Below are 25,006 nucleotides of genomic sequence, written 5' to 3'. Positions count from 1 at the left end.
TAATTAAAATAAAAATGTTAATCTTGCCCTTGAGGTTAATAGTTAGGGAGCATCTGTTAAAAGCTGTTGAAGAGGCTATGAAGGCTTGCATGAGTTTGAGGACCCAGATTTCTGCTCAAGCTAAGCAGTAGCCTTACCAGATCTGCTGTTTCAGTACTCTATAAAATAGCATCAGTTTCTAGCTGTCCATGGGGACAGGTATCCAAAGCCAGCTGTGGTAACATTTGACAATTCTTTGTTGCAGCATCAAAGGCATTTTCACAGAAAGGGTAAGAGGTGTTTCAAAGAGTCACCTCAAGTGCATGGTATGGCAGAATAAAGTGACCAGGCTTTCAGCTCCCTGTCTCCTGCCCCATTCTTCAAATAAACTCGTTCATACTATAAGTGAGAGCATTAGTAACTGCAAATGTGCTTTCATCTACCTCTGCCAATAGCTGCTAGTCTTGGAAGACCATACCTGCATGTGATGAGTTCAGGTCAGGACTGTGCAGAATCTGTGCTGTTATCTCATGCCTGAGAACATTGGGTTCATCAGCTGAATTCAGCCTGTAGTTTTGGCCACGTGCTAGTGGTGCTAAAAATGCATGAGGATGCACTGTGAGCTACGACTGAGGAATAAAAATGGTTCATTCATTTCCTGAGAAGTCAAGCAAGCTGCATCAGGAGCTGCAGAGAAGTTTTAACAAATGAGTATTACAAAAGGATTAGCTTCATTAATTTAGCTGCTTGTGCTTTTGGCACTCAGGAATTAATCCAGCCTTTATTGAATGTTTTGAGTCTCAATTAGCTTGATGCCTTTTAAGGAGAAGGGACAAGCAGTTTTCTCCTGCATAGAGCAGGCATAGAAACTCAGAGATTTCCTTTGGTGAGAAAAGGGGTTTTTAGTTCCTCTCTGGGTTTAGGGTATGCATCAACTTAAAAGCAACAATACAAACCTCAAGTCATGGGGCCACAGTGCAATAAAAGCAGATAATATCCTACCATAAAGCCTGGGAGCTTTCCCTCAGGAATATTCCTCTATTAAATGGTCTATTTGAGAATTGCTTCCAGCTGGACCATGCTTGGCCATTATCACATAAACATGTGAGTTGATATTGGGAAATAGAAGAACAGTATTTATCCAGTTCAAAAGATGCTCTTAATATGAAGGGCCTCAAGGGAATATTGCTTGGAAAACAAATTTTCATAATAAAATGACCTATTTTAGAATTACAGTTTTCCATGCTGGAGGGGACAGGAAGGTAGCAGGATGCTTGCCAAAGAGATGGACAATAAGCACACTCACACTTGGTCCCTAATGAGAAGATGAGTGGATTGAATGTGTTCATGAGATAGTACACTGGGGTTTTGGAGTGATTTTTTTGTTGTTTGTTTGGGGTTGGGTTTTGGTTTGTTTTTTTCTTTTATTTTTTTTTTACTAGATTCCTGCATGCAGACTGTTTGTATGTGTTTGGTGTATCCAGATTGGCATGCCTGCGGGAATGTGAGCAGACCTTACTACTAGCAGCCAGCTCAAACATGTAGATGACAGGGAGAAAACCCACACAAAGCCTGAGCTGTTCCTTAAAAAGCCTTAGGAGAAGAAAATTAAGTAAAAGGACAGCAAAGCTAATAATAGTTTTGTTAAGTATGTACCAGGAAAGCAAGGTTCAATTACATTATGCCTCTAATATTATGATCCCAAGAAGGGAGCTCTGTAAGAACTGTTATTTGCTGTTACTCATCAGTTCCTTCTGTGTGGATGCTCCAGGACAATTCATGTGGTGGTGTTCCTCCAGGAGCAGAGCCTGCCTTCGAGTGACTAATGAATGCCACCTACTCAACCTCAGTTTGTCTCATATTTGCCTGTTGAAACCCTTCTTCTTTTTCAATGTGATCTATAATCTCGACTTCAGCAATCAAAATTAGTCTTTAATGACCACATGAGTTCAACCAGCTGGCAATCAGAGCCACACTGGTTGTAAAAATCATATCAGAGTCAGTAGCTAACATGCTGCTCAGAGCAGGAAACTTAATTAGATGGGTGAAATTTGACCTTGCAGTTAAAGGCTGTAATTCCTTTGTAGTTTACCGGAGATATCTAACCAGAGATATTAAATTAATATGAAATTCTTCCAAACACCATAGTTGTCACTCTGACAGGAAGCCAAACCACATCATCCTTTCAGTCATCCTGTCTTAGATGGCTGATTCATAATGAATATAGGGCAGCTGAGGTAGAGATGAATGAAAAATGTTGTTTGCTAGTAGACCATATGATGACTCTTGCAGTGTGGAGTTAAAGACACGGTTAAATGTGTTTTGAGGTAAACCTGTTGGCTTACATTTGGGGAGCATTTTGAAGATGAAAATATACATCACCCTTTGAATTAATGTAGGATCGATATTTGTGTGTTGCATGGGGAATTTCATTCATGGGCTTCTGAGCTGACCTCCAGGACCAGAATTTAGCTGGGATAAATATCTTGAGGTCAACTAGTCTCGATCCTAAATTCCTCACTGTTGACACTTGTAAGTGTTAATTGGTTATATACACATAACAACTTAATTGGTTACATACTTTTAATTCTATTTTGAGAGACGACTTTCTGTTCATGACTGAAAAGAGGGCAGTCTTTGGGAAAATAGGCTTTCCCCACTTATGCATATACACTTTTTTTTTAGTTGAGTCTATTTGGTGTTTTTAGTTTGTCTGAAGGTTTTTTGTGTGGATTTTTTTGGTTTTGGGGTTTTGGTGGTTTTTTTATGTCCCTATACACAGAAAAATACTTTCTGTACAATCAGTGAGCAGAGAGCTTTTGAATTGTTTGACATTGGTCAACTATTAAAAGGGAGTGACCTAATACTTTACCTAGAAAACTCCAGGAAATGGGAAAAAGTGCTCATCAGAGGCTTAGAAAGACAAATGCTTACACTATTCAACTGCACTTGAACATGCAACATGAGGCAGCAAAGAGATAGGAACATGGTCAACATCACAAATACTTGAAACTGTCTTTCAAAAATGATGCTATACCATGGTACAAAAGACAATTTTAAAATAACCATTTATGAACAGTTTCCTGGCCTTTAGCGATATGAAGCTGTGAAATGGTCTGGCAAGGAGCACACAGTAAGAGACAGATGGGGAATCAGTGCTGGAAGAGCATTCAAGCCTAGGTCCAGGAGGCAGAGGGCCAAAAAATTTCTCTTATCACAGGGACCAACCAACTTACTTTCCTCTGCATATTCTCTTTTTTTTTTTTTTTCTGAAAATGCAGGTCTCCCCTTCACCCCTTATCTTCTCCTGCCTTCTCACCCAGAGGGAATTCACTTAGCAGTTGTAGAGCTATGTCAGCCTCGTAAATGGAATGAAGTCACTGAATGCATATGGGAGAAGGCTGGTCTTCCCAAGGTCAGCATTAATACTCTGGTTTTGTGGGAGAAACTCAGGACTGAGGCATGCTAACCTTGAAATTCAATAGCAGAGCTATTTCATCTAGTTGCTGCCCAGAGAGATGGCCAGAGACTTAATGAATTTCTAAGTGTTGATGTTTCTCCCTTAAAATAAAGGCAAAGCTCCTACACAAGGGGAAAAGAACGCATTTTCTGTCCTTCTGGAGCAGGAAAAGGGTGAGAGTTTTGAAGTGGTGATGGGGGATTTTTCAGCCCATCTGCAGTGCTAATCAGACATCTGTCTCTCTAGAACCGCCTCACATGGCAGTCTGCATTTGCAAAAACATTTTTCTCCTCTTGACTTGGAGTAGAACAAACCTAACAGTTTTCCTGTGGCTGCCCACACCTGTGGCTCTCAGGATTGTTAATAGACGAAGGACCCGAGCGAAGAGAGCTGAGAATGAAAATGAAGCTACAGGAATTATGTGGATTGTGCTAACCAGCAGCTGAGCAGGGATGGAGGACAAGGATTCTCACCTTAGTGACAGACAAGTTTCTTGGAGTGTGGCCTAGGTTTTTGATAATATGGTTATACAATGAGCACCTGATAAACTGCTCTTAGTTTCCCAGCTCTGTAGCCTGGCATTACTTGGTCCTCTGACACAATCTGCCTCTGTTCACATGCTGCTGCCATTTGTTCTTGGTCTGCTCTGAGTTCGCTTGTTCTGGCACACAGGCTACAGGTTTATAGGAGAGGTGTTTCAGAACAAATTGCCAGCCTTGCTCTCTGTAAGAGAAGAGCTCATCTGTAAGAAGATGAAAAGATAATTGAGTTGCTGGCTCAGTATCTCATTGACTGCTGCCCTGTTTATGCTGGAAGTCCCGTTCTCTCTTGTCATAAGTTCTTACCCCACCTGATCCCATGCCCTGCCTGAGCTTTCTGAAGAACAAGAGCAATAACAGAGCCCTTTCCAAAAGTGCTTACCTCCTTGTATGAACACTGATGAATCTGCAGTGGTTGCAAGTACTTTTCTTGGGTGGAGTATGTGCAAGTACTTTTCCTGGGTCTGCAACATCCTTTGCTTATTCAGCTTTAAGGTGGTGGTTTGGTTTTTAGCTTTGCAAATGCTAGCAGCAGCATATTCTGTACACTTGTTTTGTTTTTTGCCTTTCTTTTGGCAGAGGTCTCTTTCCCTCTTTGTAGATTCAGGACTTGAATCTAGGAAGCGAAGGAACTAATTTGAATATTTTTTCAGTATTGATGCAGAGATGGATCACTAAAGCCAGAATTGCTGGGCTCATGATTGCACAGCTTCTAGTAGTAGATGATGAGATGTAGAAGAAAGGTGTTCTGTACTTAAATCACTGGCATTAGACACTGGCTGTTGCATAGCTTACCCTGTGATCTTCATCTGTGTTAGATTGTATTGAAAAGACAGAAAAAGTAGAGGTTCCTACCTTTGCTCTGTATCTTTTCTGCTTGAGTGATAATGCTTAGTATCTCTTTGCTTACATGCAGCATCCAGCAAAATGGCACAGTATGTTAGAACCTTCTGGCATTGCTTGGATAAGAACAGGAATTAAAAAACTGTATTTGCAAAAATATTGAGCAGCTTTTACTGCTAGAATCCCAGTGGCTTTTACTGGTATTTCTGATTATTTAGCACTTTTGGGCATCAGACTTCTTTGATTCCCATGCCCAGCTTTAATCATTCAGATTAGGCTAGATGACTATCTTTGTTAGCATATATCAGATTTTATATGTATGTCTGTCTTCAATCATGTAAGTACTCATAGTTTGTGGTAATTCAAACTGTATCCATAAACAGGTTGTCAATAAAAATATATTGTGGTCAGAAGGCTGCTGTGCATTCACAGCTGTCAGATGACTGGTTGAAGTATCTAGTGCTTATCTTCAAGGAGGTCCTATGTGGAAATAAAACATTTTGTCTGGATTTTCATATTGGCTCTAAGATTGCTATCATTGTTTCCTCACTTTTTCAAGTGTGCCTCTGTGCATGGGGCATTAATGTCCAATGCAAGTACAGTAATTAAATCCTAAGCTGTGAATGATCCTTTTTCACACCCTGCCAGCTTCCACTGCAGCTGACTTAGAAACAAGGACAAAGCTTTCTCACAGCCCTGCTCGCTCACAGATGTGCTCTAGCAAGGCACAGCTTGACCTTAGATCACTTCTATCATCTGCAGGTTAAGTATGCTGGCAGCTTGAGCAAGGGCAGCTAAAACTGCTCCAAAGAGGAGTAAAAAGCAGTGCAGCCTGATGGGAGGTGCTGGGCATTACATGATAAACTCAGTAATTGTTTGGGGATGCTACATCTTTTTGTTTTGCTTGATTTGCTTGCAGTGTGTAGTGTGAGAAGCTGGAAGGTGAGCTGGAGTAGTAGTTTCCAGGTGAGTACCAGTCACACTGCCCATGGGGACGTCTGCTTTGAGCTTGCCCGGCTGGTTAAAGCAGCCAGCTCCAGTAAACCTGACACTCAGTTCAACTCAGATATGATATAACTCCTTTGAGCTGTCATTTTAATTAATGATAATTATTCTCATTAACCAATTTGGCAATCATCCTGAGGGACAGTGATTCAAGTCAAAGTTAATGTTTTACCAGTGCTTTCATCGCTGCATGCATTGCTTCAGTCACCTAATAAATGCAAATGTGAATTCCCTTGTCCTAAATGCTGAAGAAATAAGGAGGTGTGCCCAGAAATAGGCTCAGTGTAAGCCTTTAACTTGGAAGATGCCTTTGGCAGGAGTGGGGATGTCACATTAGCCTGGTGTAAATCTTGTAGAATTCCAAGGTGTGGACTGGACCATAAGCCTGGTATGGATAAGACAGAGACCTAGGGTATGGATATGGCTATGCCATACTGCAGTGGCAAAGCTTCGGCTTACAACACCTGCTGTGTCTCTGTTACCAGCCTGTTTTATTGAACTAGTCTCCAAATTTTGCACTGCTACCTCTTACATATTGTCTGTCATGAGGAAGTGGTCCTGGGCTTAGTTTGGCTCCAACACAGATGGGACTTCCCAGGTCAGACACTAAATAAGGATTTGATTTAATAGCACTGAGATTTTTTAAGAATTCAGAAGTAGAGAATGTAATTATTCTTAAGCTTGTGAAAATCATATTTGAATCACAGAATAAAATGCTGCAGACAGTTGGATAGCTTAGCCCCCTTTCTGGAGCTAAAAGGATAGAAACACATTGAATGTAGGGATAAAAATACCTATTTTGTATAAGCTATTGTTAGGAAACAATTCTAACAGAAGCGAGGATGGTTCCTGCAATTGTTAGCATCAGATTTTTACATCCCAGGCTCCCTGCAAAGGCAACTTTATACAGCTATTGCCATCAAACACCTGTGGGATAAAGTGCAAATAATGAGTTGGTCCTAAAATAAGCCATCATACAGCACAGCTGTTGGTGTTTTTCTTTGCTGTAGGAAGATGGAGGTGTTGAGAGAATGACCTGGTGACTGAGTTTGCCTGGAGGAAGCATTGCGGTCTCATTGTTCAAGCACATCTGAATGCAGGATGGAGAAGGCTTTAGAGCCTCTCTTTGTCCCAAAGAACTCTCTGGCTACATAGTGAATTTCAGGACAGGACACAAAGTTAGTGATGCAAGGTTTGGAAGTTGATTTTTTTTAGCAATGCTGAGTTGGTATCAGTGCCAGTACTGCCTTTTGCTCAAGCCAAGAGCCAGACTAGAAAGTTTCTCTCAATTTTATTTGATCAGCTCTGACATAGCAGTCACTGTAGCAGTCACTGTCATCTGGGATGTTGCTCAGATGCATCTTTCAACACCTTCTGTCAGCTCTGGCTGGAGACCAAAGAAAACCTGGGGTGGTTTATAGTTGTAATATTTTACCACCATTTTCCCATCTGGCATTGACCTTCATTGGAGTCAGGTGACTGGAAGCCATCACCCACCTACAGTGCTTTGTATGCCATTACACTGTTCCATAATTTCTGGATATAAAGAACAGTGGTCTCACTGATTATCTGCAGTACATGACAAGTGTCGGTTCCCCCACATCCCACGTGCAGCTCTTCATTAAATAAATAATGAATGAGGCACTGATGTGGTCCAGTTCCACTCGGATCAGCATTCAACATAATAAAGTGTATAGCCTCAAGTAAAGAAAAAGAAGAGGCTGAGATGACAACTTTTCATGTAATGGTCTCACTAAAGTCACATCATAAGCTTGAGTGACTGAGGTGAGCTGCTTAGAGTCCTTAGCTGGACACACAGGTTTGAGTCATTGCCCTCAAAAGAGCATTTACCAGCATTGTAAAGATACCACAGTATTGCTCAGATTTTATCCCTGAACACCGAAGGCCTCCAACCTGCAGCCATTTGGTTTCCTGCAGAGCCTCAATACATCAGACAAAAAGTGGCCCAGCACATGGCACTTCCTCTCATGGGTTTTTTGAGAAGGTGTTTAGCAGGAGGCAGTTTGCTAAGGAGATTATTTTGTTCTTTTTGCTGCTCTTACTGTCAATGACAGCCAGCAGCAGAGCAAAGTGACAATGTGAAAAAACAGGAAGCAACTGCTGAGGTGGCAGCAGGAAGAAGGCAAGATATTTTTAACTGTTGGGGGTTTTTAAAAAAAAAAAACTCACGGTGATAGCTGTTTCAGCTGCCAGCCTCTCTATTCACATGAGTTGTGTTTTGTGATAGCCAGGAGGCAAGAGCAGACATGGTGAGATCATCGTCATGCCTTTCTTAGGTTAATCACACGGTACAGCAAATTTCTGTTACAGTAATGACTGGGTAGGCACTGCATCCTTCTTCTCTAATTACATGCCATTTGGAGTAGTTCTTTTCCGTTAGGATAACGCCTGCAAATGACAATGGATATGTCCCTTGCCAGGTGCCTGTTATGTAAAGATCTATTTCCCTCTCTAATACTGAGCCCAGCATCTTCATTAAAATAATATGATCTATTAGAAGAATTTAATTTTTGCAGACAATGCATGAGAGTTAAACGTTATCATTTTTGGGTTTTACCTTATGCAAAAGACATTGATCCTGCTGTCAGCTCTTCCAAGGCAGAATTTCCTTATTTGCAAGGTTGGTTTTAGAACAAGAAGTGCTGCTGCATTTCTCTAGGCACTGATAATATGGTTATTCAGCAGCAAAGCAGGCCTAATTGTCTAGAGTGGTATTTCTGCTCCTGTGGATGCTTCAGCCACAAGATGAATGTTTGTATTCAGTGCACTGTGGGGAATGCTCTTAACTATAATGAAATTCAGGAAACTTCCCTTTGAGGACTTAGAAGCACGTTAAAAGTGCTTAACAGCCTTTGTCCCTAGAGCCACCTTTTCCCAGACACACCTATTCAGCAGTGGTTATGTTTTCCTGACCACAGAAATGTGATTTTGGTCTTAGTCCAGCTTCCAGTGGATGGAGGTCCATGTAAACCACATCATCCTGGTTATTGCAAGTTGTCTTGGCAACAAAGAATTGCAAGAATTGCATGGGCAGCAAGCCAGCATTATGCTTTCATCCCTAAAGATGATCACTCTGCTTTATGAAGTCACGTTGGCATTGCTGTGTAGGAAAAAGGTATTTACTGTTGATTACTGACTGCCAAACTGCTCTCACAAAAAGCTCATGAAGGGCTTTTGGTTGTCAGCTGTCAACATTCAAATGCAGTGAGCTACATAATATGCATTAATGAGGGGTTAGATTTCACCATGATTTTATCAGAAAGATAGCAGGATAGGTAAGGAGTGAAATCCCTTGGTCATTAGAAATTCTGTTGCTTTCCACACCAAATACAAAAGTGGTGTTTGAGAGGGCCACATGACCCTCCTGTTCACATTCCTCAAAAACTACGTCTTGGTTTTATGCAATAATAAACTGAAGAGAAATAAGCAGTGGCAGTGAGCTATGTGGAGTGGAGTCACCTGCCTGATGTGGACAGCAGGGTGCTGGTTTCCTCTCTTGTGCATGTGTCAGAGTGTGCATGCAGACTTCCTCCTGAAACATGGCTTACCCTTGGAGTCAGGCCACGTTTCCTTAAAAATGACTTTCAGGGTCAGACACTGGAATTAGAAAAAAACTGCTGATAAATAATGAGGCTAAACATAACATACAATTAAACAAAAAAGGTATATCCTTGTGGGTTTTACCCACGTGTTGCCTCCCCTCCAGGATGGCCCAGGATATGAGGTAGGAATATCACTGTAGCTTATGCAACTGTTACAGCTGGCTGCCAGTCGGTGTGGTTGTTGTTTGATTTAGCTGCTTTCATAAGACCGTTTATCCTTCCCTTTCACCTTGGAGGAGAAAGACTGATGGGCTCTTTGTGGTGCTCTGCAGCAAGCCCAGCGTTCCGCGGGGGCTTTTGCGTGCTTACACGCCTTGCTGAAAAAAGCCTTTTTATCAGATGCTGTAGCCCTGGGAGGAGGTGTGCAGGGAGAGAGCCTGTCTTTACAGCCCCTGCTGCTGCCCAAACCCTGTCTGCAACAGGGAGCATGCTTGGGAGGGTGAGCTGAGTGGGGAAATAGAGGGGCAGGATGATATGGGAGATGAGTGTGGAGGGGATGGATGTTCAGGCTGTCATCCAGCCCTCCCGTGGTTCCTTCCTGTGCCACCCTCCTCTGATGATGTGCGAGGCTCTTTGGAGAGATTCTAGAGGCTGCAATTACCTGAGGATCTGAGCTTCTCCTGGAAAAGGCTTTTAATCTGTGAGAAAGGAGTCAACTTTGAAGGCTCAAAACTTCAATGGCAGCAGATGATACCACAGTTCTTAATTTAAACCAGGATTTTCAATCTCCATGACAAGTGTTGTCTTCTGGCAATCTTTTCAATACTGTCTCTTCTATCACTTCTAAGTACTGGTTTTTCTTGCTTTGAAGTGTTGGAGTGCAAGGCAAATCCATTTTTTCTGGAAACGTGGAAGAATTTTGCCAAACCATGTTGCACCTGTAAATCCATAACCACTTGATTCTTACTCCAGCACAAACAAGATGCTCTTGGAGGACAATGACATTTTCAGCAGGGGAGGCCCAGCTTTTGGGGTTGGGTTGCATCGTGACATTGCTAACAGTGCACCGGCTCCCACCAGCAGGTACCAGAGCTGAATATGGGGCTTGCTGCTTGTCTCCTGGCCAGGGCAAGATGGGTGCTGCCCACAGGGAACAGATGGGACACAGGCTGGAACATCCTGTCTCGGAGCAGAACTGTATTTCCTTTTAGATGGACATCTTTCTAATTGTAGGGTAACTGCCAGCAGGACCGTAGAGCTGAATCATGCTTGATCACCACACAGTTTTTATTCTCTGTGCCTGCCTATTAAAAGCCGATTGCAGATATTCTCACACATCTGTCCCTGAGCAACTGCTGAGGTACCCATGTGTCCCTGGACTGCTTTGAAATGTTGGGGCAACGTCCCACTCAGGGCTCTTGGCAGGATGCACTTAAGGTTTGCCAGAAGCTGAGAGATGAGGGAAGGTGCAAAGCAGTTTGCTTTACTTTGTATTAGTCCCAGAGGCCACTGTGCTGTTTGTAGGACTGGATTTACACATTTTCTCATCTGTAGGTTGTGGGCAGCGGGTTAAGCTCAGCTTTGTCCTTCCAAAGTGGAGCTCCCATGCTCTGTGGAGTTAACTTCTATACCTGGCAGAGAGATGCAAGATGGGAGGAGTCAGCAACCAGAAAAATGCATTTCTTCAGCATGTACAAATATTGCTAGATAAGTCTTCTGTGGGAGTCAGGCTGATTGGCAGCCATCTCTTTTTGGCTGAAAATGGTAGTGCATCTTGCTCTTGATTTTCACATTATTCTCCTCAGTTTATTACCATTACAAAGTAAGGATCAGCACTTAGCCTCTGTTTTTGTGTTTGGACTTATTTCCCATTTTTGTCTCTCCGTTTCCATTTTTCATTGTGTCATGACACCTTTCTGAGCAGACATTGCTGGTTGTGTGTCAGCATCCAGGAACTCTGAGGTCTGGTAAGGAACCAGGCTCTGATCCTGAGAGCCTTGGCTGGATATAATTTCTCCTCAGGGCTTTTCATGTGGTTCAGTTGGTAGTTCCAGCTGATTTAGTGCTGTGGTGTGCATATAATCACCCACTTTGTTTAATGTCTGCACAGGGGGTGCTGCAGCCCTGTGGTGCTGAACGTGTTGCTTGTACTGTCCAGCCCTCTGCCTGTCTCTGGCACAGGTTCCTGCTTTGTCTGCAGGTCTGACCTCTGATAACCTGTGCATTCCCAAGGTGTAGAACGGGAAATGGGATTTGGGGCACCCTCTGCTTGAAAAGCCAGCCCCGTCTCTGATGGGAATCACAGGTGGGCAAGGTATCTGTGGGCATCCCCACCACCTCTTCCCTCCCTGTCATCGAATAATTTGACTCTTGTCAGCATCCCAAAACGCACTGAAGGATGAAAGCTCTGCATCTTGTATCTTACACCCTTTGACATTGAGAAGAGGGTAAAAAACCCACAGGCTGCAGAATTTGAAAGATGCAAGGGCATGTATATTTAAATTTTATTTTCTATATATTTACCAGTCTAATATGAGTTCAGGTGAGTCATTGTCTTTTTCCTCAGATCGAAAAACGAGAACAGACTGAATTCCCACTTCACCAGATGTTTGTCTCTGTTCTTAACCAATGTGGCTGTGTAATGATTTTTGTGATGGTCTGAGAGATCTTGTAAGATTAGAACTATTAAGGGCAAGTGTTCAGCTCTTCCATTTGCAGAGACAAGGTTGAAGAGAGGGCTCAAAGAGTACAGGATTCCAGGAGTGGAAAGGTTATGAGTATCCAGAACTGGGAAAGGGGTGCTTCATTTGTCTGGGAGCTGCTTTTTAGTTGTTTTTACAGAGGGTAGGTGGAGATGCTGGAAGTCTTATTTGTGCTTTTGCAGATTTTCAAATTTCTTGCAGAGGGAATGGAGGGCAGACTCTTGTGTAGGAATTTCCTGAAAATTTATTATGAAACATGCAGACTTCCTGGTTTTGTTGACTTTCTCATAAGCAGCAAGAGTAAAAATTGCAGTGTTATTTTATTGTGGGTTGGGTATTACTGAAAAAATATAAGTTTCTTTACGTTGTCATAATTGAGTTGCCTGGAAACTTCTTGGGATTTGGGGGTTTTTTTTGGTTTTTTTAACAGCACATGAAAAAGACCTACTCAGTTACAAGAGTCCATGAAGGCCTTCTGGCCACTCAGGGACCATCCCAGACCATTTAAGCCAAACATAGACTTTGTCAAAGTTAGAGACCTCTTGTGGCTAAAGCTCCAGGATAATTCTTTGTTGAGATGAGATTGACACAGCCAGGCAGGCTAATTTGATGTGCAAGAATAAGGATGAGGAGAACTCTGTTGGTGTAGCAAATCTGTTCTTATTACTAAAAATTGATTTTGACCTTTGTAGAGATATTAATTTCACCTCCTGTTAAAAGAAAACTTTGGATTATTGCTCCAGGTCTGGCATACAAGACTTGAAAAATTTATCAGCAATCTTGATTTGTTTTGACATGTTTTTTGGCCTTCTACTGCGTTTTGTATTTCTGTTTTTCCCAAGTATTTGCTTGCAGGCAATGTTGTTTGTTTGTTTGAATCCTCACTGTCTTGGCAGTTGAGTAGTGTTGCCATAGGTTCCAACATTGTTCTTCATTCCTATATAACAGGACTCAAATATTAAAAATGAGACAATAATCATAAATGAGATTCCCATAATAAAGATGCATTTCCAGTTCTGTAATCTGTAGGGCTTCCTTGCTGCTCTCTTTCATAAGACTTTGGTTTTTATCTGATTTTTAAAAATTCTTAAGTTAGAATATTTTCTTAAGTTACCATGTTTATTTAGACTACTTCAGTGCCTTTGGCTCCTGTCATTAGGACGGCTTAGTGACAGTCTAGAAAATAGTTCCTATGGCTTTGACAACAAAGTCTTTATAGAAACCTTATTCTCATAAACTAACTCATTTGCAGAGTCATTCCAGGCAGAAGAAAGATCCACCCTTCAACCCATATTCAAGGGTCAAGTAAAATGTCTGGATTATGCTCAGTTGTCCCACATCAGAGAATAGGTCCAGGTGGGTTTTTTGGGGCAGAATTTCTTCTGTTGATGTTGTATATCAAGGACTGGTAGCAAAATCTCTTCTAATTACCAGGTGAACATTCTACTGTGAACATTCTACTGTGGGTTTTAGGTGATTCTGGTGAAGAGCCACTAAACAGATGGGGAGAAGTCATGCAGAATTCAGACTAGAACTAATTCATTTAATTTGAAAATTAGGAATCACTCCCCCGTTGAGTGGGTATGAGTTAAAAGATAATGCTCCAGTATGCAAATTGCCTTGCCCAAGTTTTGTATAGTGAAGAACCAAACAGATTTTCTCTGAAGTCTTTTATTCTTCTGACACTATTTGCTGAGTAGTACATCTCATCCTAAAAGTGGGGATTAGTTTTTTTCTATTATTTGCTTAATTTTTCATAAATAAACTCTGGATCTAAAAAACAAGGAAGAAAGATATCTGACCTCTCCAGTTGTATATATTGGTTTGGTTTGCATCAATATTTGGAAAAGGAAAGAAGAGAGTAACAGAATTTAGTCCAATGGATACCCAAAGCCATCTGCCCCTCTCCTCACAGCCCTTAGATGTTTATAGCATAACAGGGTGAACATGGAATGTCTGTCCTTCCTTCAGGACTATATTGGCTGTCCTTAAAGTGAGAACAAAATGAAGGTAAGACATGTTGAGGGCAGCCACAGCCATTGATTTGCAGCCTGGTTTATATACTCACAGTACTTAAAGCTTGGCAATCCTTAGCCATCCTGAAAAGCTGGTGTGGGGTGATGCTGGGCTGCTGTCACAGAGTGTAGCTAAGGAACTTGGGTTCCTTCAGGGGCAGGATTACAGTCTCAGGGCTGGCTTAACCCTGCAGACTACATCTATGTGGTTGGACAGAACCCAAAGAGGCGGTATAAAAGTAATAAAATTTTAATACCTGGAAGACAGAAAGCTTAATGAATAAGTAATAAGTTGCAGCACTTTCCTTTTCTTAGAAAATATAGATTCTCTGTATTTTTAAAATTTTTCCTTCATTGAGCATTTTTCTCCTATTGCTCTTAAAGTATCCTAAGGTGCTGAAATTTGGGACTGATTTTACAGAAGGGAAGTTATAAGTTTAAGGAAGTTAAACCACTGCCATCCAGGCTGAGAAAAGGAGAGTAGAGATTTTTCTGTCAGAGCTTTTGTTGATTTTACTAGTGGGTAGGGAATGTCTGGAACAGCTGAGTGATTTATCCACTGCTTGCAGCTGCATCTCCCTAGTAATGTAGCAAGGGAGATCCTACTGTGTGCCTGCAGAGACAGGGGCACACACACAGGTACAGTCGTGTTCTCATCATCAGGTTAACAAAACTTGGGTGTCTCCCAGGTCTCATACCTGTGTTTTGTTGGCAGCATAAGCCAGTGAAAGCTTTCTTAAAAAGCACAGATAGCCTGCAGTTTAAAAGAAGAGTGGGGTAGGATTTTATCACTGGCCACCACCACTCTGCTGACATGGATCCCATCCTTGATCTCTAGGGTGGGCAGTGCTAAGCCCTTTGGAAAGCCAGCAAGTACATTTGGAGATCACCTCCTATTTGAAGGGATGGTTTCTCTGCAGTCCTGGCATGATTCCAACCTGGATAACTCTGTTCTACCTGCTAAAAATCCCTTCCACACACTTCCCTAGATAAGGCATGAACCCCTCCTGTTCTGCATGCTGCAATGTTCCCCTTTCCATTTCATACCACCTACCTGTAAGTTGATTTCTAGGTCATCTGTACCCCCATTTATTAATCAAGCTTGTAATTATTTCAAAGGATCTAAATGTGACAACAGTAAGTATGTGCACAGCTCTGGTGTGCAATACCTCCTCTTGGTTTCTATCTGCATCACCCAGCAGGTTGTGATCCCTCCATATTCCCTTTACCAGTGAGGTTTGGGCTCATCCACATAAGTCTGAAATGACCTGTTGCCCCCCCATTGACCATGTCCTTGTTGGTAGTGGAGCTAGAAAGGCTATCCTTGAGTAAAAGGGGGAACTGGTGCTCACTGAAGATGTGGAATTCACTCAAACCTAGGGATCTGTTCTTCACATAGCATTTCCTTCCACAAGTGGGTTGCTAGAGAATATTGTCACAGGGATTTTATTTTGTGACTCAATCTTCCATGCAAAATCTATACCTCTTCTTTAATTTCTTTTTTTTTCTCCCTCTTGGCATGTCAGTGTTTTCGTTAATGTATCAACACCACAGGAGCTGTTGTTGCTTTGTCACTAGTATTGTTTTCTCCATCCAGACCTGAGAACTGGGAGATCCTTGAAATCTGTGTCTTTTCTGTGACTTTCAGGCAGAATTGGGTGTTTTGCTTTCTCCCCTGCCTGCAAGTATTTCTCTTCACACTGTAAAATCAATTAGTTCTGGGTACTTTCTTCTTAGATCTGACTGCTGCTAACACTGTGTTTGTTTCATTAACAGATTAGCTTCACAGGAAACCTGTCCTCGACAGCCTGCCCAGCGAGAAAACTCCAAGGAGAAGCTGAGGACAAACAACATCTCGAAGACAGTTCATGGGGACTGTACCAGATCCTCTGAGATCTGCCAAGCTTTCCCTGGTCTCAACTTCTACAGAGGAGGAGCACCTGGGAGACCTGCAGCCTGCTAAGCACCAGCCCCAACCCCCCAGTGATGAGAGGGCCAGCAATGGCTTCCCGTGCGCTCCGTCCAGCTCAGCTGGGCTTTGCTTGTTCGACCTGAACTGCACAGGTGCTGCCAGCACACAGAGCTGTGAGCAGTGCCACACAGACAATGACAGCCAGCAGGAAGCCTTTTCTCCCAGGCTGGCCAGCACAACTGCAGAGGGGCATCCTGCAGATGTAAAGCCTGCTGGTTGCTCCCATCCAGCGGGCTTCCAGGCACCGGCAGCGCCAGCCCTTGCTGCAGCAGGAGCCCTCTTGGTGGGGTCAGGGCCAGAGATGATGCCAGCCCCACAGAGCTCCCGGCAGTTTGTGCAAGGCAGCCAGGCCAAAACGAGCTCCCTGACACAGATAGATGACTCTGCCCTGAAACCTCAGGGAACTGAGGATCAGCCAGCGCTTGAAGTGTTAAATTATTCTTCCCCGGGTGATCCTGTCGGGGTTAATCAATTCTGTCATACTTCTCAGGCAAACCTTTTGCAAACAGGGGAAAAAGACAGGGTAGCAGAAAAAAATGGTTCTGCCGTGTGTCAGTCAGCCTTGCCAGCAAGGCAAACCGAAGCTGAGCTGGGGAGAAACCTGCAGACCAGTCTGGAGGCAAAAAGCAGCACTGCAGACACAGCGCAGCTGCATCCCCCAGATAAAGCTGAAGTGGTGCAGAGCAGCGAGGCACCGGCCCAGTCTGGCCACGGGAGTCCACATCCTGTACACAACCTGGACCCCATGCCTGGGAGTCCAAACCCCACCCAGATCTCCAAATTCAGAGAAACAGGTACAATGACAGCTCAGCCAGAGAGCAGCCCTTTTACTCAGGAAGCTGTAAGCAGGACATGGCGGGATGCTGAGGTTCAGGCTGTGGCTACTGTGGAGAGCAAATCAGCTTCCACCAGTCCCAGCATCTTTGCTGCCTTCCTAAAAGGGAATCCTCCTCCAGAGGAGAAGGAAGAACTGCACATAATTTACCAAGGAGGTACGGGGCTGAGCCAGGCTGCAGTTACTGACAGTTCATCCTCACAACAGTTTCCCTGTTCTCCTGGTATCACATCAAAATCGACTGTTGTGGCTGTGACTGCTTCAGCCCAAACCCAGCCTGTCAAACTGCCTGGGGTCCCATCTGACGTGGCGTCTCCAGTATCAGCAGATAATGCAAAACCTGTTCTCCCCTGCTCCCCTGCAGCTGTTACCTCCCAAGGAGCATCTGTGGGTAATGCTGAAATGACCAGTGCAGCCTGTGATGTCAAGGATGCTGCTCAGCTGCCAAAGGATGCTCCAGTCCCACCAAGGCCCATCCCAGCTGAGCAGCTTGGAGTTGACTCCAGCAATCAAACTCCATCACAGTCTGGGGCTGGCACTGGTGAGCCAAGCACCACTTCCACTGATGCTGTCCCAGGAACCCAGAACAACGTGCGAGATCTCACTCCTCATGCAGGAAGCAGCCGGTCACCTTTGCTCTCTGGCAAGGACAGTGATGTCAGGCAGAAGGAGGCCCTGGGCAGCTCTGAACAAAGGCCTGTGCAAAGCGAGGGTGTGAGTCAAGGGCAGGCCAGTCCTAATCAATCTGTGGTAAAACCAAAGGAAGAAAACGTGGTGGTGCTTGATCCTAAAGGAGGGCTGAATGCTGGCAGCCAAGCTGCCTCTGTCCGTGCAAAGACGTGCTCGCAGGATGCAGGTCAGGAGGGGAGCAGAGGCCGCGGAGACAGCGGGCAGGCTCAGAGGGCTGGGGGCCAGAACCTGCAGGCAGGACTGATGCCTGAGCTGAGTGTGAGTTCTGCAAGTCTTGCCCCTTCCACGGCAGCATCAGCAGCTCCTCAGCAACAGGGCCTCCATGCCAGGGAGTCCAGACACGATCTCCACACTGCGGCAATTCCTGTTTCCTCTCAGGCTGTGCCGAACCTGGGGGAGAACAAAAAGCACTCCACCCCAGCCATGGAGGCGAAAGTACAGGTGAAGCAGTCCAAACACGTCAGGGATGTTGTTTGGGATGAGCAAGGAATGACATGGGAGGTTTATGGTGCTTCCCTTGATCCAGAATCCCTGGGAATTGCCATCCAGAACCACTTACAGAGACAAATACGGGAACACGAGAAACTGATCCGGGCCCAGAACAGTCAGACACGGAAATCTATTTCCTCAGATACATCCTCAAATAAAAAACTGAAAGGGAGGCAGCACAACGTGTTCCAGTCCATGCTGCAGAATTTTAGGCGTCCCAATTGCTGTGTCCGACCTGCTCCCTCTTCTGTATTAGACTGACATGGTTTGCAGGGGTGCCTAAATACCTGCAGTGGTGGAGAGAATCCCTCCCCTCAAGTCCTGCTGTTTGGTTGTGTAATTGGGGTTGTGATGCAACAGTGGAAAATGATTCCCCTTTGTTTTCTGACTAGCCACATGCTCCATCCTGCCATTATTATTGTCACAGCTGGTATATTTCCACGTTATGCCCCAACCTTGACTGCTGTCTGATGAAAAGCTAGGCACTTAGCAAAAGCACAAATTTCAATTGCCACCTTGCTGCAGGGAGAGCAGCACCTTCTGATAAAGCAGGAAGCAGAGGGATTGTCACAATTATGGGAATTTATTTATGTGCGTTATGAGGTCTTACTCAAAGGGATGGACTGGGGGGAGCTGAGGGAGGTTGAAATAAGGTTCAACAGCTGTAAGGATGTAACACAAGCCAACTTTCCTGGATTGTAAGTTACCTGTGCTGAGGCAAGTCCACGAACAGGCTATGGACATTGGCTCGCTTCTGTTGATACTCAGACGAGCCCCAGGGAGCCCAGTCTTCCCCTCCTGTTGAAACGCAGAACCAGGCAAAGAATGAGGATCAAGACTGAAGGATTCTCTCTTTGGGAGAAGCTAAGTCAGTAGGATGTTGATGGCCAGAAGGGGAGGTGAGAGATGCTTTTTGTCCTCTGCAGTGGCCACTCAAGTTACAAGCCGTCGAGGCACAGGAGGGCGCATCAGTAGATGGACCTGCATCCAGCAGGATGGTGCCCACCCTTACTCTGGTACTCCTGCCAAGTCTTTAAAAAGCAGGGAGCCATTCTGCCTGCTCAGGTGGGCTGGGCAGCCCCTGCTCCCAGCCTCCCATGGCGCTGAGCACCTCTCTTCTAAATCACTCTTTAAAGTGATGTGGATCTTTCTTCTCTCTCCAGACATGCACAGTAATGTTTTCCCATAGCAGCAGGCTTTCCTGTGCATTGGGGTCCATGAGCCTCTATGTCTAGTGTGTTACACTGATTTTTTTTCCCCTTTTAAGTCCTTAGTGAACTTTACTGGTTTTTTCAGTATTTTGGTGCTTTTCCTGCTGCCTTTCATAATCTGAATACCATTTATTTAGCCTGTATGTTATTTTGTTTTACTTAGCACTCTATATTATGAACCATTATACTGTTAACTTGAAAAATTTTCAGCAGTACTGAAATCTTGAGACAATCTTTGCTGTATTTCTGAATTTAGTTGTAGAAACTGCTAATAAAAGGTAGCTTAGTGACTGTTTCTCCAGAGGTATGATATACAATAATGTCTCAAATATATGTTGGTCTCATTTCTCAATAATATTTTTCAACTTGGGAAATGTGTTTCCCAGTAGCTTTGTATTTTGTCCACTAGAGTTCATTATGGGAGGCTGGGGAACTCCTGCAGTTTGTAGAAAATTTAGTTATTAATCCTGAAAAGCACTGATGATTTGGATATTGTAATCCTGCAGAGTACTAGAGTTAAATAGGAGATACTTTTAGCCCATTAAAAATTTTCCATGAATCACGATGATAATTTATTTCTGTCTCTAGTACCACACACCTGACTTACTCTGTAGATCTTACTGTTACAACTTACTCTAAATCTTACAGGTTTACACTGTGTAAATGAGTATTAGTATCTTTTTTTTTTCCATATGAAGCAAACCTGAAGTGGTCCCCAGTTATTTAGGAGGCCAGACTTCTCGAGTATATCAACTGCCAAGCCTGCATAGTAGCTGTTTGGGGGCAATTTTTCTCCAGCAGAAAAGTAAAATACTGTAACATACAGCATTTTAACCAAGTGCAATGAAAAGTGTTGCCCCTAAGCATAGTACTGAATTGACTCCTAGTTTTCCTCAGATATATACCAGGGGGCTTTATGTCATGTCCTTGTTCAATTTCTGTATGTTATTTCAAGTCCTCTCCTACTTGTGTTGCTGAGCTTTTAATTCTGAAACACCGCATTAGAGAGAATCTTCCCACTTCTGCGTACCAGGAGGAAAGTCTACAACCTTTTTTGTGTTAGTACTGCTGTTTCCACCCCCTTCCTAGCAGTGTCTGAGGTGTGAGTTTCACGTGAAATTTTGTGTGGGATTAGTATTGACAGTATCATTAGGTCAGATTAGTTGACAAGTTCAGTGTCTCTTCCCACATTGTGTCTGTGTCAGCCATGCTGAGGTTCCCCGAGTTTTCTGCAGTTTTTGCTGTGTTCTGTCCAGGTCCAAAGCTCTGTGATGCTCCTTTTGCCTCCCTTCTGCCCTTCTCTTGCTAGCTGTTGCCCAGCCTGTCTTCCTGTGAAGCCGTGTCCCTTGGCTCAGCTCGCGTCCCCCTCTGCGTTCCCGTTGCTGTAGCTGTGAGCCAGCTTACTCTGAACTGTCCCTTTACAAATATGCTCAGTCTGAATATACAAATGGATTGTCCTATTTTTTTTCCTTCCAGAGGAGAATAAACAGCTATCATTCATTCACTGATTTCCATGAATTTTATCCTTTAGCTTCAGCTCTGCAAAATATTTCTAGGATATGGGTAGTGGTTGCTTTATTGAGGCCAAACTGGGCTTGGCAATGAATGAGCAGGATGCTGGGGCAGCACTGGACTTATTGCTTCTTTGCAAGGAGTGAGAGATCTCCCCTGCTTCCTTGCAGCTTCTTTCAGCTGTGAGTCTTCAGTAGCTGGTCCACCCTTCCTTCCCCACACCAAATTACCTTTCTTCTAGGAAAATCTCACCAGTGCATCCATATTACAAAGCTCTAATGGACAAGTTACTGAGTGGATGCACCTGAACACCTGCATGGGCATTACTGAAACAAAATGTAGTGCTCAGCCTGTGTTCTGGGCAAATACGAGTGCAAAGATGCAAATTGTCCGTGGCACTGTCTGGTGGCTGCAGAAGTCCTGTAGATGTGTGTTGGAAGCCAAGCAATAAAGTGCCAAAAGCCAACATATAAAAATGAGTCGATAATCACCAGCACATCTCATGGAAAATATTTTAGGTTTTGATTGTGGCTTGCTAGGGCAGACTGTAGGCAACCTGCTAGTTTAACACTGGTGATTAGTGCTTTCTCCTGCATACAATGTCTAGGTGACAATGTGAGTCCTCACTGACGACACAACAGCAAAACAACCACGGTGGGAGTAGCAATTAGCAGATATTATGCATTTGAGTGGGCTTGTAGCAGCCAAGAAAGGCTGTTCTTGGTGTCATGTCAGTCTCAAAATTTGAAATCTGCTTGGAGTAGTGATAGGGCAGAGAGTAGGGGGAGATGATCCATGTGCCACCATCCCATTCTTTTTCTCTGCCCAGTGACTCAGAATCACATTGTATTAGTTGGATGGGTAATAATCAAAGAAATCCATTTGGGCTAATAAAAAGAGGATTCAGAACAGAAAATACTTGGTCATTCCCAAGAGCAAATCTATATTAAAAAAAAAAAAAAAAAACAACCACCCAAACCTGTGTTGCAGCCTAGCCATTTGAAGTAACTTAAATTCATTTTTTTCAAGATGAGAGATTTTGGGAAATAAGCTCATTGTCAGGAAACCTTTCCCTGTCAGTCACATCTTCTAGGAAGGCTGATGTAGCAAGAACCATTAATAAAAGCAGTGAATACGAATGGAAGATTTCTAAGTTTCACTTATGGGGCTTTCTATTTGCAAAGATGAGAATAAGCACGTTTCAGTGTTGCCAATACAACCCCTGAGTTGAAGGAGCATCTTATTGCAGGCAATTTGCAATATAGGCCTGGATTTCATATAAGGCTGTGATATTCATCTGTGTGCACTTGGTTGGGATCTGCCAGCTTTGTGTTGTTTAGGCAGTACTGCTGAAGTTCTGACTCATTTCTGCTGACTTAGTGTGGAAAAAAAGAGTGGGGAAAGAGGTGAAGAGACAAGAAGGGGAATATCTGTCTCCTCTATTTCAGGAGAACAAAACATTCTTTTGAATACAGAAGAAGAAATTGCTGAGAAACATGGGGAGGGAAGGACAAAAAGATAAGTAAAATTAAGTTGGTGTAGGTGCTTCACAATGAAATCCCATTCCTATGTCTGTTTTTCCCACTTGTTTTCTGACCTCACAGGCATCCCATGTCTTTTAGGAAAATGAGTATTTCCAAAAGCTGTATATTTTGCTAGTATTTATAGATATATCCAAATAAGATTCAGCAAAACCTCTAAGCAGTCAACCTGTTTATTACTGCCACTAAAACATAAGAGGTTGTAAAATGTACCATTTGAAGAAGTGTATGGAAGGGATTAAAAAAATTGAATATATGCTCCAAAGACAGCACTAGCTTTTCTCTTGAGTTTCATTACTATGCTGAAGTGTTAAAGTTAGAAGTGGAGATCCAAATTAAAATCAGTGTTGATGAGGAATTCAAATTGGCTGCCACTGATTTTCAGTTTGGAAACTTCATGGAATGTACCATATCAGTGTTTCCTTAGTTAGCTCAGTATATGCAAGGTTTGTATGAAAGTACAAATTTTTTTAACTTATTAGCTCCATTATCTTGTTCTGTGTCTATCCTTCTACACCTTTTAAAAATTAACACAAAATGCTACCACAACAGAGTAATTTAGGCACTCAGCTTGTGGGAATGGCTGCTCTGAAGGACAGACAACTGATTGTCAGACTCTGTGGGCTTAGAAAATTAAGGGCTGTGGTCTGAAGGAAACTCTTCCCTCCTTCTCCCTAACTTCCTGTTTCAGCAACCAATCTCTGCTGGTTTATTTTTTGGTGTCTCTGTGATGCCTGTATGAGTGGTCAGTATTTTCATTTGTCCCAAAGACATGCAGGTAGATCCTTACCCAAATACTGCACACTACGAAATATCTCTGGTGCCATTGGACGCTGCGGTGTGACCTGAAGGTCAGGTCCAGTAACTTGAACTGGTTTCAATATTCTCTTAGGGGCCTAAATTATGCCTCTTGAGTCACTGTAGATGTTTAAAAGGAGCAGCTGAATTGAGCCAAGCTGATTGTTTTTTTAAACTCTGAGATTTATTGGGGTTTTTTCTGCTTTGTGTTTTTCTGAGTAGCTCTTCCTTCCTAGAGTTTATAGATTTTGCATCAAATCCTGGCAAAGAAGATTTTGCGAAGTGAAACCTACTTTTCATCATTCAGGCTTCTTTAAAGAAAAGTGATATTATTACTGAGCCAAATCACACAGAGAGGAAATATTTTTTCCTCTAAAAAAACTTCTGATGTAGGTAAGCTTATGTGTGTGTGTGTCGCTATTTAAAAGGCGAGTACATGTGTGCAGGTCTCATGCATCACTCATGCTCTAATATGATTTTTTTTTCCCCTTTGCCCTTCTGATGGAATGCTGGAGACTTAGCATCTTCCACAACCTTGAGGCAAGTTTAAATCTTTCTCTGGTCTCTAAAAAGCAGACTGTGGGTGATAGGAAGCATCTGATCTCCTTAGGAACACAAGCACATCAACTAATCCCCATTTGAAATATCAGGCCTTAAGTTTTTGTTAGCTTTCTGCTAAGACTGACACTCTAAGTAGAAATAAATGACAAATCTGCCTGCAAAGTCTCCAGTAATTGCTGCAGAATATGAGTCTCTCAGATACTTCTCAACAGCTCTGCTGTAGGAGGTGATCCTTCTGATGGAGGGTCCTTCTGACACTTCCTTTAGCTCAGTTCACAATCAATAGTTTCAAGTACATCAAAAGCAAGGTTAGACACTGCCCTGAGGAATTTCCATAAAATGGAAGAGAACCATTTGTGTGTTTGTGGCATATAAAATCACCGAGTCTGAGTTGTGAAGCAAAGGTCTCAGTGACACTGAAGAGTACTGGGAACTTCTGCCCAGAATTAAAGGTAGGGAGTGTATCTGAACTGTTAATTTCAAAAAACTATGGCCATGAGTCAGCCAGCATCAGAAGAAAACCAACTTGGAAGCTTCTAACAATAACTAATATTATTGTGGCTTTATTAATTTTATAGTTACACTGATTAAACGTGATGTACTGTACAAAATAAAGCTAGTCTTAGGCTACCAGGTGTACCATGGCATTCATTTGAGACTACCAACAGAAGTTTGCATGTGAAAAGTCTTAAAGTGATACTAAAGCATTGTTACCCACCTGATTGAGTCCCTTAGGAATTTAATGTTTTGCTGTTTTACATCTGGTTTCCATGCTGAGTACAATAAAATGAGCACTGTCTTAATTATTCTGGGTCTCTGTTTGTAGGCTGACATGGGAAAAGAAAGGATTTCCAAGAGTGAACATTCTGCCTGAATTTATGCATGTGTGTAAGTCAGAGCAGCTACAAAGAGCTTTCTGGATTCAGTCCTGAGATCTGGCACCTTGCAAAGCTCAGCGTGGTGGTGGGAGCTTCTCTGTGTTGTCCCTGCTGGAGAAGAGACCTGTCTGCCTCCTGTGTGAGTGCAGTTGCCTTTGCACAGCTGCTCAGGAGCACAGGCTCTTCTGCATCAGCTGCTGCTCCGCCCTTCCGCACGAATTCACTCAGCCTTTCACAGCCCCCTGCCACACAACAGCACATTCCTCACCCAGCACTGCCAGGAGCTAAAGGCAGCGCTTTAACCCCGCGGTGTCCCTGCTGGAGCAGATGGTCACCACCACCCAACAGCATGCCTGCACACCACACACAAAGCTGAGCATCAGCATCACAGGAACTATTTTCCAACCCCAAGT

The 25,006-nt window shown here is 43.3% G+C and overlaps 1 protein-coding gene across 2 annotated transcripts in view; it reads left to right on the top strand.

Annotated features, from left to right (window-relative positions):
- Positions 1 to 24,521, top strand: part of GPRIN3 (GPRIN family member 3) — a 32,700-nt gene extending 8,179 nt beyond the window's left edge. For both annotated transcript variants that reach the window (XM_033060318.1, XM_033060317.2), the window contains exon 2: positions 15,883 to 24,521. In XM_033060318.1, the coding sequence (XP_032916209.1) occupies positions 15,975 to 18,353 (2,379 nt within the window). In that variant the 5' untranslated portion in view covers positions 15,883 to 15,974 and the 3' untranslated portion in view covers positions 18,354 to 24,521. The remainder of the gene's footprint in view (positions 1 to 15,882) is intronic.
- The last annotated feature ends 485 nt before the right edge of the window (positions 24,522 to 25,006 follow it).

The sequence above is a fragment of the Catharus ustulatus genome, chromosome 5 (genome assembly GCF_009819885.2).
Source record: "Catharus ustulatus isolate bCatUst1 chromosome 5, bCatUst1.pri.v2, whole genome shotgun sequence".
Lineage (NCBI taxonomy): Eukaryota > Metazoa > Chordata > Aves > Passeriformes > Turdidae > Catharus > Catharus ustulatus.
Note: the sequence above shows the minus strand (reverse complement) of the source record. Positions and strands in the feature narration are given on the sequence as shown.